Source organism: Arvicola amphibius, chromosome 6 (assembly GCF_903992535.2).
Source record: "Arvicola amphibius chromosome 6, mArvAmp1.2, whole genome shotgun sequence".
NCBI classification, from domain to species: Eukaryota; Metazoa; Chordata; class Mammalia; order Rodentia; family Cricetidae; genus Arvicola; species Arvicola amphibius.
This window is the reverse complement of record NC_052052.2, coordinates 507361-521857: the sequence shown is the minus strand read 5'-3', so window position 1 is coordinate 521857 and position 14497 is coordinate 507361. Positions and strand designations below refer to the sequence as shown.

The window sequence follows — 14497 nt, the reverse complement described above, 5'->3', positions numbered from 1 at the left end:
CCAAAGTTCCTGAGTTCAATTCCCAGCAACCACATGGTGGCTCACAACCATCTGTAATGAGATCTTGTTCCCTCTTCTGGCCTGCAGGCATGCAGGCAGGCAGACCACTGTATACTTAATAAATAAATAAATCTAAAAAGAAGAAAAAAGAAAAGCAGCTAAGAGAGGACACAGGATTCTTTCCTCACTCTCTCTCTCTCAAAGATTTATTTATTTATTTATTTCGTACCCAGTGCTCTGTCTGCACACATGTCTGCACACCAGAAGAGGGCACCAGATCTCATTATAGACATCTGTGGTTGCTGGGAATTGAACTCCGGACCTTTGGAAGAGCAGCCAGTGCTCTTAACCTCTGAGCCATCTCTCCAGCTGTCCCCCCATCTTTTTTTTAAATATTTTATTTATTTATTTATTTATTATGTATGCAACATTCCTTCCATGTATGCTTGCATGCCAGAAAAGGGCACCAGATCTCATTATAGATGGCTGTGAGCCACCATGTGGTTGCTGGGAATTGAACTCAGGACCTCTGGAAGAACAGTCAGTGCTCTTAACCTCTGAGCCATCCCTCCAGCTGTCCCACCAATCTTTTTTAAAAAATTAAAAAATTTAAAGCTGAGGAGATGGCTCAGCAGTTAGGAACAACGACTGCTCTTCCAGAGGACCCAGGCTCAATTCCCAGCACCCATGTGGCAGTTCATAACTTTCTGTAATTCCAGTTCCAGGGTACCCAATACCCTTACACAGACACACATGCAGTCAAAACACCAGTGAACATAAAATAAAAATAAATTTTATATATATATATATCTTAAGTTTTAAAATATTATTTTATGTATATGGGTGTTTTGCCTGCTTGCATGTCTGTGTACCACATGTGTGCAGTGGAGGCCCAGATGTTTGTTTTGAGACAAGGTCTCACTTATATAGCCTGGTCTGGAACTCACAGAGATCCATCTGTGTCTGTTTCCCTAGTGCTGGGATTGGATTAAAGCACATGTCGTCATATCCTGCTTTATCGTTTTTTTTTTCATTTACATTGTGTGAATGTTTGTAGATAAATGAATGGTATGAACATGGAGGTTAACTTGCAGAAATCTATTCTCTACTTCCTCAGGTGGTCTTCAGCCTGCACTATGTGGGTCCTGGGGTTCACACTCAAGTCATCAGACTTAGCAGTGGGCACCTTAAGTAGCTGAGCCATCTTTTTGCTCCCATTAACTCTTGCTCCCCTCCAATGCTCTCCCAAGAATAATGAGGGCAGGAAGGGACGGCAATCTCCCACAAGGACCTCGGTGACCTCATGCTTGTGGCCTCTGGTCCCATCAGTGGTCACACTGCTACTAGACAAGACCACTCCTAGAATGGCACAGGCTCTGGCCTCACATCCACCTCTTCCACGGTGACCCAACCTGCCCCTATCAGCATCAGCATCAGTACCATGACTCCTACCAGGACTCTGGCTTCTAGTTCCTCCTATAATTTGGGGTGAGTTTCAGGTAGGAACCAAGAGCAGCTGGGCTGTGGGGACCCTTGATTATGAGTGCTACTGACCAATAAATAGATTGGCAATAACTTGTGTCTAGCTTGAGGCGCACCCAGAATAGGACTGTCTTCCTTCCCCCTTGAGCAGACCTGCTGAAGCCATCTTGCCTGGCTCCTTCAGGTTACTTCTGTAGAGATTCAAAGAAGAGGACCAGCTGCTGGCAAAAGGGTTCCCAGGATAATTGGCCCCTGTGGAGTAAGGGATTAAAGGGAAGGACTCTGCTTAGGCTGACTTCAGAGGCCTTTAGTATACATTCACTGCCTTCTGTCCCAGTGGCAGGGTCTTTCCTTGTGCTGGCGTAGTGTCTGGGAATGGTCCCAGGTTACAATAGGCACCCCTTGTCTCCATCACTGACCAGTATTACTGGCTAGCGAAGGACTTTAGGCCATCCTGGAGTAGGAGAGGCCTTCAGCCTAGCAAGGCAGTAAGTAGCTCAACTCTACAGGTTGAGGGGCATCCCGGTCTTCCTGGGCCTGGGCCTCGCCTGGACATCTGTGTGCACACATGTGTCCCCACTAGTATTTACTCATTTGAGTTTCTTGGGAAATCCAATAGGATAAGGCAATAGGCATAAGAACTGAGTTCAGCATTAGCATGGGGCGCAGTAAGGCTCTCGCTGTCTAGGGCTAGACATAGGTATCTTCAGATTCTTGTGGAGCAACCGGAAGCCTCGAGAGTGGCCAGCGCCTCCGGATTCCGGGCACAGGGATTGGGTCGGGAGAACCAGACCAGCCTAGCTGGACGACTTTCCTCTGCTCCCTGGCAGATTTTATTGGCTCAAAGGGTGCAACCTCTTCAGGGTTTCTCTGCCTTCGTGGAGCTGAGTGTGCCTATTTGCACACCCATCCCAGACCCAGACGCCGCACGGATTCCTTCCTATTAGAAATCTGTTGCGAGCGCAGGGTAGGGCTTTCCGCGCCTGGCGAGGGGAGAACTCAAGTGTTCCGCCCTACCGTACTGCAAACCAGCTAGGTTTCCCGAACCCGCCAGGTCCCGTCCGGGTTACCCCGCCTGTGCGCCAGCCGCAGCCCCGCCCCGCCCCGCCCCCCTATCCCACCCTGCGCGTGCGTAGCCCCGCCCCGCTCGCGCTGCGGGCGTCCAGTGACGTCACCGGCTCTGGCGCGCCCTCCGGTGGCCGCGGGCTCAACCCCACCAGTCGGTTCTTGGAGCAGCCCGAGGGGGCGGTGGGCGGCAGTAACCCTCGGAGCTGCTTTTCCTCGCGCCCGCTCCGGGGCTGGCAGCGGATGGGCGGCCGCGGGCCGCGGGACAACAGGCGGGGAACGGGTGCGAGCCGGGACCGGGCGGGGCGGGCGCGCACAGGGGCCGCGGGGCGGCCGGGCGGGGCGCGGGCCGGCGGTTTGGGAGGGCGCCCCGCGTCCGAGAGGTGAGCCGGGCCCTGACGCTGCGCGGGTTCCGCGTCCCCGCTGCCGCGCCATGGCGGAGACCAAGATCATCTACCACATGGACGAGGAAGAGACGCCGTACCTGGTCAAGCTGCCCGTAGCTCCGGAGCGCGTCACGCTGGCGGACTTCAAGAACGTGCTCAGCAACCGGCCGGTGCACGCCTACAAATTCTTCTTCAAGTCTATGGACCAGGACTTCGGGTCAGTGGGCCGCGCGGCCTGGGCGGGAGTGCTGGCCCTTTCCCGCGCGTGTGCGGTGACTGCCCGGGCCCCCCCGGCGCGGGCACGGGCTGGCACCTGTCTGCGCGGACAGGGCTTTGGGGTCTGGGGACGTCAGAGAGCGCCCCCGGCGACCGTCACTCTGCCGCACGTCGACAGCAGGTGTAGGTAGAGTCTCTGCGCCTTGGTGACCCTTGGTGTGTGTACTCACCTGTCCGTGGCGAGCTGGGGATCCGAGTCCTTGACTACCCTCTAGGTAGGCCACAGAGTGTTGTTTGGTGGACAGGCGAGGGCCCAGGCTTCCTGACCGCCATCCAGTGATGCCCCTGTGCCCAGCTGGTCCAGGTTGGGTGCCGAAGGCCACCCTCAAAGCTACCCGTCCCCCTTCTCTCTGGTCAAGCACACAGAGCCTGTTGCATTCTCTCCTCTGTGGGTGGAGACCCGGGGCTCATGGCTGCCCTGGAGGGTGTGCAGTTTATGGGGGCTGGAATCAAGGGGAAGGGTTGGAGGTTTGTGGCTCCCAGTGGATCCTCCAGTTGAAATAGAGTAGTTTGGAATGGGTGAGTCATAGGCATCCATCTGTTTTCTAGAGCTTAGAAAAGTTTCTTAAGCCTAAAGACAGACTCCTTGTAGCCCCTCCAAAGTCCCCGTGTCAAGTCAGAGGTCAAGGGTCACAGTAACCTGCCCCCTCAGTTCCAGGCTCCTGTGCCTCCGTCCTTTCTGAACCACACAGCATTTGTGTTCCTGGGAGGTGCTCGGGTTATTTTCTGACTCGAGCCGGCTTCTAAGGTAGTGTGTTTCCTAGCTGCACTGATGTGGCTGCTGTCTCAGGAAAGGAACTTCCTACTTGAGCTGAGCTGGGCCTCTGGGACAGTGAGCCAGGGACTGGCAGTTTAACAGAGGCCTGACAGGGCACAGCCACAGAAACCTGAGTCCGTGGCTTGGCAGGGCTTGAGGCAGGGACATGCATGCTCAGGCCCTGTGGGTGGAGCAGGTGTGCTTGGTGCCCTTGTGTGGCTGCATCTTAGGGCTTTGACATTGAGACTGTTTCCTGGGTTCTGTGGTTGCAGGGTCCCTGGGCAGGGACCTCTCTCTGACCCTGCACATCTAGGCAGGGCTGAACCTGGTTTGGACAATTGAAGTCTCTTGCGTACCCATTCCCTGTGCCCCAACCACCTAGAAAAAAAGCAGAGGGGAGCATGTCCCCCACAGCTTTAAGGCTGGTGCTCCCCATCTGCCTGGAGGCTGAAGGGTCGTGCTCTGGAGATTGGGCCTCCCCAGCTCTCCTGACTGGGCCATCTCTGTGGTCTCTGACCACAGGGACAGGGCATCTCCGGATTAAATTTATCACCAAAGTCACAAATGTTCTCCCAAACTCTGCCCCTGGTATGTGTGGTAGGAGCAGAGAGACCCAGACCTTGGTTGTCATCCGCTGTGTGTTCTGGGTGTCTCCTGAGGGCACTCGTTCCTCTGCTTTGATATCCATGTTGGGTAGGGTGTGCTAAGCGTAGTAACCCGGCATCAGCTCACATGGGTCCCGTGTGCAGGAGGACCTGCGGGTGCCCTCACTGAGGAGGTGGGGCGGCAGATCTGGGGACTGAAGCAGGAGTCAGTCCTTTGGGTGCATTGGGAGTGGCTAGGGCATGTGGTACGGAGCCAGCCAGCAGAGAGCTCAGAGGTACAAGTCGGATGTCCTGGATGTGTAGAAGGACTAGGAGGCAGGGCAGCTAAGAGGAAGAGCCTGGGCTAGGAGGACACAGAAAGACACAAACAACTCATCCGTAGGCCTCACCCTGACTGTGACCTGGAACTCTGGCGACACAGTGGCCTTGGGAGCCTGGAAAGGCAGCCCCTCCCCCCACAGAACTTCATTCCTCATCTCCCTGCCTGAGTGCTACCTACAGAACTCCAAGGATACCGGATACCAGGATAAAGTAGCTTAATGTTGGGAGAGGGAAGTTCAGCAGGGGTGGCTGAGCTGGGCAGGTGGCCTCGGAATAGAGTCTATGAGGAATGTCCTCGTGAGTCTAGGTTTTCTGCCTCCTTCCAAACCAAAGAGAGTCTGCCCTGGGCAGGGCTCAATTCCCGACAGGTATCTCTAGCCAATGAGGTAAAGGTTTTTGTTTCATGCCCACTTGTGTGCAGCTTGTGGTTGTTCTGACCCTGAACCACCAAGGCTTAGTAGCCGGACTTCTAGGCTTCTGGTGGGTCCCGTGCAAGTGTCTGGTGCTTGATCAGGTGACAATGGAGGGTCTGGTCTATGGCAGCGGAGTGAGTTCGTTTGGCTCTTGGTCCCTGCTCCTAAGAATGTATTGCTGCTGCCAGCTTGCCAGGTATGATAGTGAGCTCATCAGCCTGACAGACAGTTGCCCCAGCATTTCGATCTCTGAGTTAGAAGTACCTGAGCTGGGGAGAGACAGGCAAGGGTAAGGGCTGGGAGCCCATAGGCTCTAGGATCCTCTGCCTGTTTGCAGATGTTGTGAGGGCTCCCTGTGCCTGGTAGGGCTGCCTGGGGTTAGTGATTTAGACTCTGTGTTCTGTGTGCTTCTCTAGTGTTTATTTGCGAGAGTCTAGATAATTTTAATGCATTCCCTGACCTGTGGGAAGGGAACCCATGTTCTGGGGCTCAGTGCTCATGGGATGGGTTGTTAGCAGAGTGGCCAGTGATGGTCAGGGGCCTTTGTATAGCTACCAGTTCAAGTCCATGGGTAGTAAGACTTCTTAGGCCATGAACCCAGTCCACACCAATACTTGGCAGGAGTTGGATCCTTGCTCCCGGTGACATGCATACAAGCCCTGAAGCTCAAGGTATCACCATGGCCTGTGCCTGCCTGCTCTGCCAGTGTTGCCTGGCTGTGTGTATAGGAACTGGAAAGAGGCCATCTCAGGGCTGTGTCACTAGAGTTTGTCTATGTGTTATTGTGACCTCCAGGAACCCTGGGTCCTTTCTGGCCAAGCTGTGCTGGGCACCAAAGATCCTACCTTAGAGCAGATTCTTCCTTGGGGTAGGTCTCTGGGGGTGACAGGCAGAAGGCTGTAAGGATCTGTCTAGGAATTCTGAGGTTATGGCAAAATGCCTGCAGGGATGTCCCGAGTAGCTGTACAGAGAGTTAGTGGGGACACACTGAGGTCAGCTTTCCTCCTGAGAGGTTAGGTACTCATGGCTCAGGGTGGTACAGAGGTTTGACTGTTCCTCGTCTGTTCTTATTATAGAGTGCCTAGGCGGCTATACTATAGTGTGGGCAGCATCACATACCTGTGGTGCCCATTCCTGTCTCTACCATGGGCATTTTGATGTTTACCCCTTGCCTCGCCAAGGTGGGGAGGACCAGGGTTATCTCTGGGATCTGGGGCAAGTGCCATCCTCTTATTGTTATTCTGACACCTGGCACTTCTTCTTGCCCTGACCACTAGGTAGAAAGCAGGACTTGGGTTGCTCAGGCTGGGAAGGTAAGGAGAAGGGTGTCTTGGTGGGAATTGGAGGGCACAAAGACCTCAAGCTGGCCATATCGCCTTAAGGGTCTGGCTGATTAGGCTCTGGCTCTGGATGGGACACAGTACCTGCTGGGGATCCAGGTAGGCCCTACTGTGGTGCTAGAAGTTGCTCATATGTCTCTTCATGCGTGAGTCAGAGAGGCTTAGAACTTGGGTGTGGCAGGGGAAAGGAAGGCTGTTGATGGGTCCACTTGGGGCTGAGGTTGGGGTTAAGGTAAGGATTCCTGTCTGGGTGTCTCTTGCTGTCATGTTACTCAGAGACAGCAGGCTTTCTGCAGGACCTGGTCCATCAGCTACCACAGGCAGAGCCCTGCCATCCTCAAGAGAAACTTCACCCTACCCTGGGCAGCCCAGGTCTTCCTGTGATGACAGCCTCTCTTGTGGCTGCCTTGGCTCAGGCTTGTAAGTGGAGCCAGCCCCAGAACTGTGACGTGTGATTGGTGGCAGCAGACATTAGGGGTTCTGAGGAGTGATTGTATCGGCTGTTGGGTCCTGCGTTGTTAGTTCAGAGCTCTCGTAGGCACAGGGAAGCAGTGGAGACTAGAAAAGTGGTCAGAATTCACTTTCACTTTCAGGTTGCCCTGCCTCTGCCGTCCCCGCAGCCCTAGGTCTCTACCCAGCAAGTGGATGGACAAGGGTCTTGGCCCCTGGAGAGGATGGGAAGTTGATCTGCTAGGGCTTCCTACAATCTGCTGCTGACCAGGGAACCTAGAGTAGTAGGCAGAGGTGGCCCTGCCCCTGGCATTGGGCCCATTAAGCCACAAGCCTGTTTCCTGCCAGGTGCACTTCCAGGACCAGTCTGGTTTCCCAACTCAGTCTGGTTTCAGAACTCAAGTTTTGGGTATGGAAAATCCCACTGTGCTAGGTGGAGCTGAGCTCTGGGATGAGGGTGAGGGGCTGGGAATCTGGGGCCTGAGGACATAGGTGGAGGCCTGTTCCTTCACAGCTGCCCCTTCTGACCTGTCCGGCTGCTGATCATGCCTTTTGAACACTGACCCCAGGCTTTCTGGCTTCCTTCCCAGTCCTCATTCCCTGACCCTTTGTGTCCTGCTTAGGTGAGGCTGGCTCTTTTTTAGTTCAGCATTAAGACAAGCAGGGATGGGTGTGGTCAGATACAGCCATGGGCTGGTTAGCTCTGTCCCTGAATTCCCCTTCCCAGAGAGAAACCAGCCGTCTCCTCTGAGAGCTGGGACTGATGCTGTGCATGGGGCCCACTCTTTCTGTTTGGGAGACGACTTTGAGGGCAGCAGGAGCTGATATCCTTGGGCTCTCTCACGTCTATACAAGGGAGTCTTTGTGCTTGCTGTGGTCGAGGCCCTACTCTGGGCTGGGGGATGTGGAAGGAACTTCGGGGTCCCATGAGATGCACATCATACTGACTAGAGCTTATGACTGCTCCAGAGAGGCCGAGGGTGTGTGCTGGGCTGATGAACACAGGAACTAGTGGACCATAGGCTCTCCCAGGCACCTGGATGGGTAGGGCTACTCCCTAAAGTAAGGAGTAGCCTCAAGTGTTATATGTTGTGGTGAGGCAACTGTTGGGTCCCCATGCCAGGAATCTATAACGAGAAACAGGTCTGAGGGAAATCCTGGTGCCAAGGAAGCCGAAGAATTAGGGTCTTTCCCAGGAACCCTTAACCTTGTCTAGGGCTAGAGGCTGATCTGGAAGTGAGCAGGAGTCCTAGCCTGTCCTTCCGTGACCCCTCTACATCTGTCTACCCCAGTGCTGAGCGTCCGCAGCCTGCGGCCAATGGAGAGCAGCAGAGTTGCTAAGAAGAGAATGCGTTATGTAAACCCTCAGTTATAACATCTGTGGCCTGGCAGGTATCCCATTGCCGGGCCCAAGGGTAGGAGATGTCATAGTGTTCTTGGTGGTCTGAGGTGAGGTAACCTCAGGGTCTTGTTGGCCTATAGGGTGGTGAAAGAAGAGATCTTCGATGACAATGCCAAGTTGCCCTGCTTCAATGGCCGGGTGGTTTCCTGGGTGAGTCTATGGGTGGCCCCACCAGAATGATCTGGGTAACTACAAAGGTAGGGTGGTGGCTGTCATCTGCCCTGGTACCTGTGGGGGTGGTCGTGAAGCAGATGCACATCCAAGGCCTCACTCTCCCTCCACAGCTGGTCCTGGCTGAGGGCGCGCACTCGGATGCAGGGTCCCAGGGCACTGACAGCCACACGGACCTGCCCCCACCCCTCGAGAGGACAGGCGGCATTGGGGACTCCAGGCCCCCCTCCTTCCAGTAAGGCCCCTAGCAGGGGCGGAGACCTGCCACTGCTGGGTACTTGCTACCCAAGACCCACCTGGGAAGGGTGAAGCTGACAACAGAGGAGGGGACTCCAGCTGGGTGGAGGGACCTTCTAGAACTGGGGTCCTACATGGTGGGTTGGGGACTGGGAAACATTTGAGATACTGGCTGCCAGCAACTTGGTCTGCCCAATTCTACCTGCTTCTCCTCTGTGCAGTCCAAATGTTGCCAGTAGCCGTGATGGGATGGACAACGAGACAGGCACAGAGTCCATGGTCAGTCATCGGCGAGAGCGTGCCCGACGTCGCAACCGTGATGAGGGTACTGTGGCTGTGTCTGCCCAGATCTGGACCCCACGCTTCCTTTGGTGTCCCTTTAGTATACTCTAGGCCCCTGGAGATACTCCACACATTCTTTCAATCAGTGATCCTTGGGTAGAGATCCCAACTTGGTATTTCTATCCCCTGTGGCCTCAGAGTCCCTGCATAAGTTTGAAATGCATAGGCCATTCTCATTCTGTGACTGCTGACTGAAGTCCCACAATCAGCCCCCACCCCACTGTCCCTACAGCTGCCCGGACGAACGGGCACCCGAGGGGGGACCGGCGACGGGATCTGGGACTGCCTCCAGATAGTGCATCCACCGTACTGAGCAGTGAGCTTGAATCTAGCAGCTTTATTGACTCAGATGAGGAGGACAACACAAGCCGGTAGGTGGCATGTGCATATGTCTGTGTGTGCTGGAGAGATTCATGCTTATGAGTGCTGGCTGGCTGTACATATCTGTGCCTCGTGCTTATCTGACTTGTGGTTTCTCGTTCCCGCCTCTGGTCTCCTGCTCCAGGCTGAGTAGCTCTACAGAGCAGAGCACCTCCTCTCGGCTGATTCGCAAGCACAAATGTCGGCGGCGGAAGCAGCGCTTGAGGCAGACAGACCGGGTAGGCAGCAGGTGGGTGGGGTGTCGGCCCTGAATGGTTTCCACACAGCCCCTCACTGGGTCCCTCCACAGGCATCCTCCTTCAGCAGCATCACCGACTCCACCATGTCCCTGAACATCATCACCGTCACTCTCAACATGGGTGAGGCCTTCTGGGCTGGTGGGTGCTTGGTGGGGGTGGGTGCACGCCTAGAAGCCTTTGGGGCCTGCTCACGGCCCCTCCTGCAGAGAGGCACCACTTCCTGGGCATCAGCATCGTGGGCCAGAGCAACGACCGGGGTGATGGCGGCATCTACATTGGATCCATCATGAAGGGCGGGGCTGTGGCTGCTGATGGCCGCATTGAGCCAGGCGACATGCTGCTGCAGGTGGGAGCCATTGGGGACTATGGGGACAAGATGCACCCCCTCCCACCACCAATCCCTGACCCCACAAACCCCGTAGGTGAATGATGTCAACTTTGAGAACATGAGCAACGATGACGCTGTGCGGGTACTTCGGGAGATCGTATCCCAAACGGGGTGAGGGGGGATCCGTGTGGGGATGGGAAGGGTATGGGATGGAAGGGGTTGTGTGGGCCTCACCCATGTGATCTGTCGAACTTTACATACAGGCCCATCAGCCTCACAGTGGCCAAGTGCTGGGACCCAACCCCTCGGAGCTACTTCACCATCCCAAGGGGTTAGTGACCCCATGGAGGGGTGGGGTAGGGTGGGGTTCCTAGGCCCAGTCTGAAGGGTCTTTCTTCTCTGCCTCTGTCACCTGTCATCTGTTGCCGTGCGGTAACTGTGCAGCTGACCCAGTGCGACCCATCGACCCAGCCGCCTGGCTGTCCCACACGGCGGCGCTGGCGGGTGCTCTGCCCCGCTATGGTACGAGTCCCTGCTCCAGTGCCATTACTCGCACCAGCTCTTCCTCACTAACCAGCTCAGTGCCTGGCGCCCCACGTAAGTGGCAGCTTACACGAGCCCCGGCAGGAAACTGAGGCTGAAGGACAAGGGTTCACCAGAGCTCTTCCTGGGGCCCATTGTATATAATGTGTCTGTCCTCAACACCTTCACAAATGTGTACACCAAGAAACATGTACACATCTCTCATAGCTCAGCCATACTGGCCATCTGGATGCATTGAAGGATCCGCCAGGCCTGTGTTGCGGACTGGGAGGACACATGGTAGCCTCCGCCTTGCTTTCCTGCTGCCTAACATAACTAACAGCTTGAGCTCTCCAGGAAGGTGTCCCTGTGGGAGGGAAAGGGACTGGCTTACCCAGAAGTCTTGGACTGTGGGACTGGGGGAATATCCCAGTTTCAGCTCACATCTTGATGAGATACCACTTAAGAGTGGGAGATAAACGTTTGATCCTGTCCAGTGCTCCCAACCCCACGGAGCTCAGCCCCTGCGTGCTGGTTGCCTGCCTGGGCTCAGAGAACGGTGCCTTGCAGAGCTGGAGGAGGCTCCGCTGACCGTGAAGAGCGACATGAGCGCCATTGTCCGGGTCATGCAGCTGCCGGACTCAGGGCTGGAGATCCGGGACCGTATGTGGCTTAAGATCACTATTGCCAATGCTGTCATTGGTGAGTCCCTGGCTGTATGGGAAGGGCCCAGTCTGTTCTTCATTCTGGTGAGGCTTCCTAGGGCTCAGCTACCCTGACTTTGATGGGCCTGTGGCCAGGGGCGGACGTGGTGGACTGGCTGTACACACACGTGGAGGGCTTCAAAGAACGCAGGGAGGCGAGGAAGTATGCCAGCAGCATGTTGAAGCACGGCTTCTTGCGGCACACGGTCAACAAGATCACCTTCTCTGAGCAATGCTACTATGTCTTTGGGGACCTGTGCAGTAGTGAGTAGGGGGGGTCGCTGGGTGGGGGTTTTTGTGGGGCTCATCCATTTGCCCTCGCTTACCCATCCCTCCCTTCCTGCCAGACCTTGCATCCCTGAACCTCAACAGTGGCTCCAGTGGAGCCTCAGATCAGGACACACTGGCCCCACTGCCCCACCCATCCGTGCCCTGGCCCTTGGGTCAAGGCTACCCCTACCAGTACCCAGGGCCCCCGCCCTGCTTCCCACCTGCTTACCAGGACCCTGGCTTCAGCTACGGCAGTGGCAGTGCTGGGAGTCAGCAGAGTGAAGGTGAGAGTCATGCCAGCCCCTCCTCCACTCCCACTCCCTGGCTCTGCCTGGCCTTGCTGCTGTCCTCTGTGCTCCTGCTGTGTGTTTGGGTCCCGGTGGGTCCCATTTCAGGAGTCAGTGTCGGGCAGGGAAGGGGCTGATGTGGGGACTCACTTTGGTTCTGTGGGTAGAGGCCTTTGGGAATAGGAAGACTGCCTGGTGGGAACAGGCCTGGTATTCCAGGTGGCAGAGGCAAGAGGCCAGGAGATGATGTGGCAAGAATGAGGGCGAGTGTAGCCAAGGGCATCGAGTAGGGTTACTCTTACTCTCTAGGCCCCGAGATAAGGAAGGCATGGGCTTTATCAGTTGTGGTACCTGTAGCCCAGCAGAGTGCCATGAGAGTGTATCGTCTTAGGGAGGGTGGGTGTGGGTGTCCCTGAGGAGGAGGTACGCTGAAGCAGAGTCTTAGGCAGAGTGGGGCACAGCAGCCATTCTACAGGGTCTGGAAAAAAACTTAAGACAGTCAGCTTTGAGAACGTAGGATGGGAGAAAGGAGAGGTTGGGCCGGAGGGTGGCAATGCCCAAGGGGAAGCTGTTGAGTGACTACTGACCCTGGATAGGCCCTTGCATGCACCCAAGCTCAGCTTGGCCCACAATAGTCCTAGTTGACCATTGGTGAGCACTGGACTGGTGTGTGACTTGTGCTATCCCTTGCTTTGTGCTGAGCAAGCCTTAGACTGAAGGACTAGCAGAGTGGACCCTCGGGCCGGTAAGCCAGGTCCCCCTGTGTCCCTCTCAGCATGTCCCCAGCCAGCACGTGTTTTCAGGTTCCCACTACTTTCAGGACAGAAGCTAAGAAAATTAGCTGACCAGGGCCCTGGGGTTGGGTGGTCAGTGGGTCTTCGGGTGGTGAACCCAGGATGGCTAATGGGAATGCTGGGCACACAGGGCCTTCACTGGTATCTTAGTTTTTCAGTTGTAACATCAAAATCAACCTTGGTTCAAGCATTGGGGTTAGGTTTGGGGTGCCAAGCTGGCCCTCATTATCCCTCCTGTCTGCAACTGCCCCTAGCTCCTTGCCTCTCATCTGCTCCTGGTATCTGCATGGCTGCCATTCCCCTACTACCCCCAGGCTCACCAGGTTCTGCCCTGGCTGTCTGGGAGCAGCTGGTGGTCCTGGAAATGGCCAGGCCTGGTGCTGACTCTGTGGTCCCTTCCCTTCTCCCAGGAAGCAAGAGCAGTGGGTCCACAAGGAGCAGCCATCGGACCCCAGGCCGAGAGGAGCGCCGGGCAGCCGGAGCTGGGGGTAGCGGCAGCGAATCAGATCACACGGCACCAAGTGGGTCTGGTAGCACTGGCTGGTGGGAGCGTCCTGTCAGCCAGCTTAGCCGTGGCAGTAGCCCTCGAAGTCAGGCCTCAGCTGTTGCTCCAGGGCTCCCCCCACTTCACCCCCTGACAAAGGCCTATGCAGTAGTGGGCGGACCACCTGGAGGGCCACCTGTCCGGGAGCTGGCTGCTGTTCCTCCAGAACTTACAGGTAGCCGCCAGTCCTTCCAAAAGGCCATGGGAAACCCCTGTGAGTTCTTTGTGGACATTATGTGACCATCAACCAGTGTTTTCAGTGCTGCCTGTGGCAAGAGTCTGTGGTCCTGCTGTGCCAGGATCTCTATGGACTTGCCTTAGTGGTGGCCAGCCAGGATAGATCAGCTGTGGGGTCTGGGCCAGGGCAGAGGGAGCAGGCTGCAGAGGAAGGGCTGATATGGGCTTGGCATCCTGCCTGCTGTGTGGTGCAGCTCAAGTAGAGTCTTGTGAGGAGATGTCTGTCTTTAGGTCCTCAGCATAAGTCTCAGGGACCACCTCCTGGTTCCTTTTTTTGGAAGTGACCTCCATTTAGGATAAGAAAGACTCTCTTGGGCTCTGTGCACGTTCCCCCCCCCCCCCAAAAAAAAAACTCTTCCAGAACTGTGCACAGTGGCCCAGACTGACTCTCACTGAGTTCATGGGCCTCACCTGTCAGGCCAAGGTAGGGTTCTTGAGGGGTTAGACAGAGCCTTTAAACCTCTCTGGCTGCCCACGTGGGATCTAACTTATTTATTTATTGCTAGCCTGCCTGCTCTGAGGGTGGCAGCTGGTTACCCAATGGGGGCAGGTGCATGTCCCTCTCCCCCCTTGGTACTCAGCCCATGACAACAGTTTGTGCTGGGAGTACGTGGAGGATGCCGAGTGCACCTTTACACGGCGATAGCGCACACAATAGCTACAGAGATGGGGTCCTGTCCTGTCCTGTCGCTGCTACCCTGGTGGCTGTCCACCAGCATGTGCCACTGCCATCTTGGCTTGGCAGCCCCACACTTCTGCACTGTAGATACGGTGTCGAAGTCTGAGCAGCTGGGTAGTTCACGTGTAAACGCTGCTTCTGTGTAAATGCTGCTTCTGTGTAAATGCTATTTTAAACACTAAAAAGCGTTTAATTTTATGGGATTGATGTGTGGCCTGCGTCTCTTTTCTCCAGCTAAGCTGCTTCCGTATTCAGGTGTGGGGGC

The 14497-nt window shown here is 55.7% G+C and overlaps 1 protein-coding gene across 3 annotated transcripts; it reads left to right on the top strand.

Annotated features, from left to right (window-relative positions):
• Positions 1-2733: 2733 nt before the first annotated feature.
• Dvl1 (dishevelled segment polarity protein 1) lies at positions 2734-14435 on the top strand. Of its 3 annotated transcripts, XM_038333363.1 has the most exons (16): positions 2734-3150; positions 8578-8647; positions 8782-8903; positions 9127-9230; positions 9480-9618; positions 9753-9846; positions 9918-9987; positions 10074-10213; positions 10290-10366; positions 10459-10526; positions 10640-10792; positions 10946-11017; positions 11288-11419; positions 11518-11685; positions 11769-11975; positions 13183-14435. In XM_038333363.1, exons 1-16 carry the CDS (start codon positions 2981-2983, stop codon positions 13554-13556), a joined length of 2160 nt encoding a protein of 719 aa, XP_038189291.1. In that variant the 5' UTR covers positions 2734-2980; the 3' UTR covers positions 13557-14435. The 3 variants fall into 3 exon arrangements, with proteins under 3 accessions (XP_038189291.1, XP_038189293.1, XP_038189292.1); XM_038333365.1 differs by lacking the exon at positions 10946-11017 and having other exon boundaries at positions 2739-3150; positions 10640-10717; XM_038333364.1 differs by lacking the exon at positions 10946-11017 and having other exon boundaries at positions 2741-3150.
• The last annotated feature ends 62 nt before the right edge of the window (positions 14436-14497 follow it).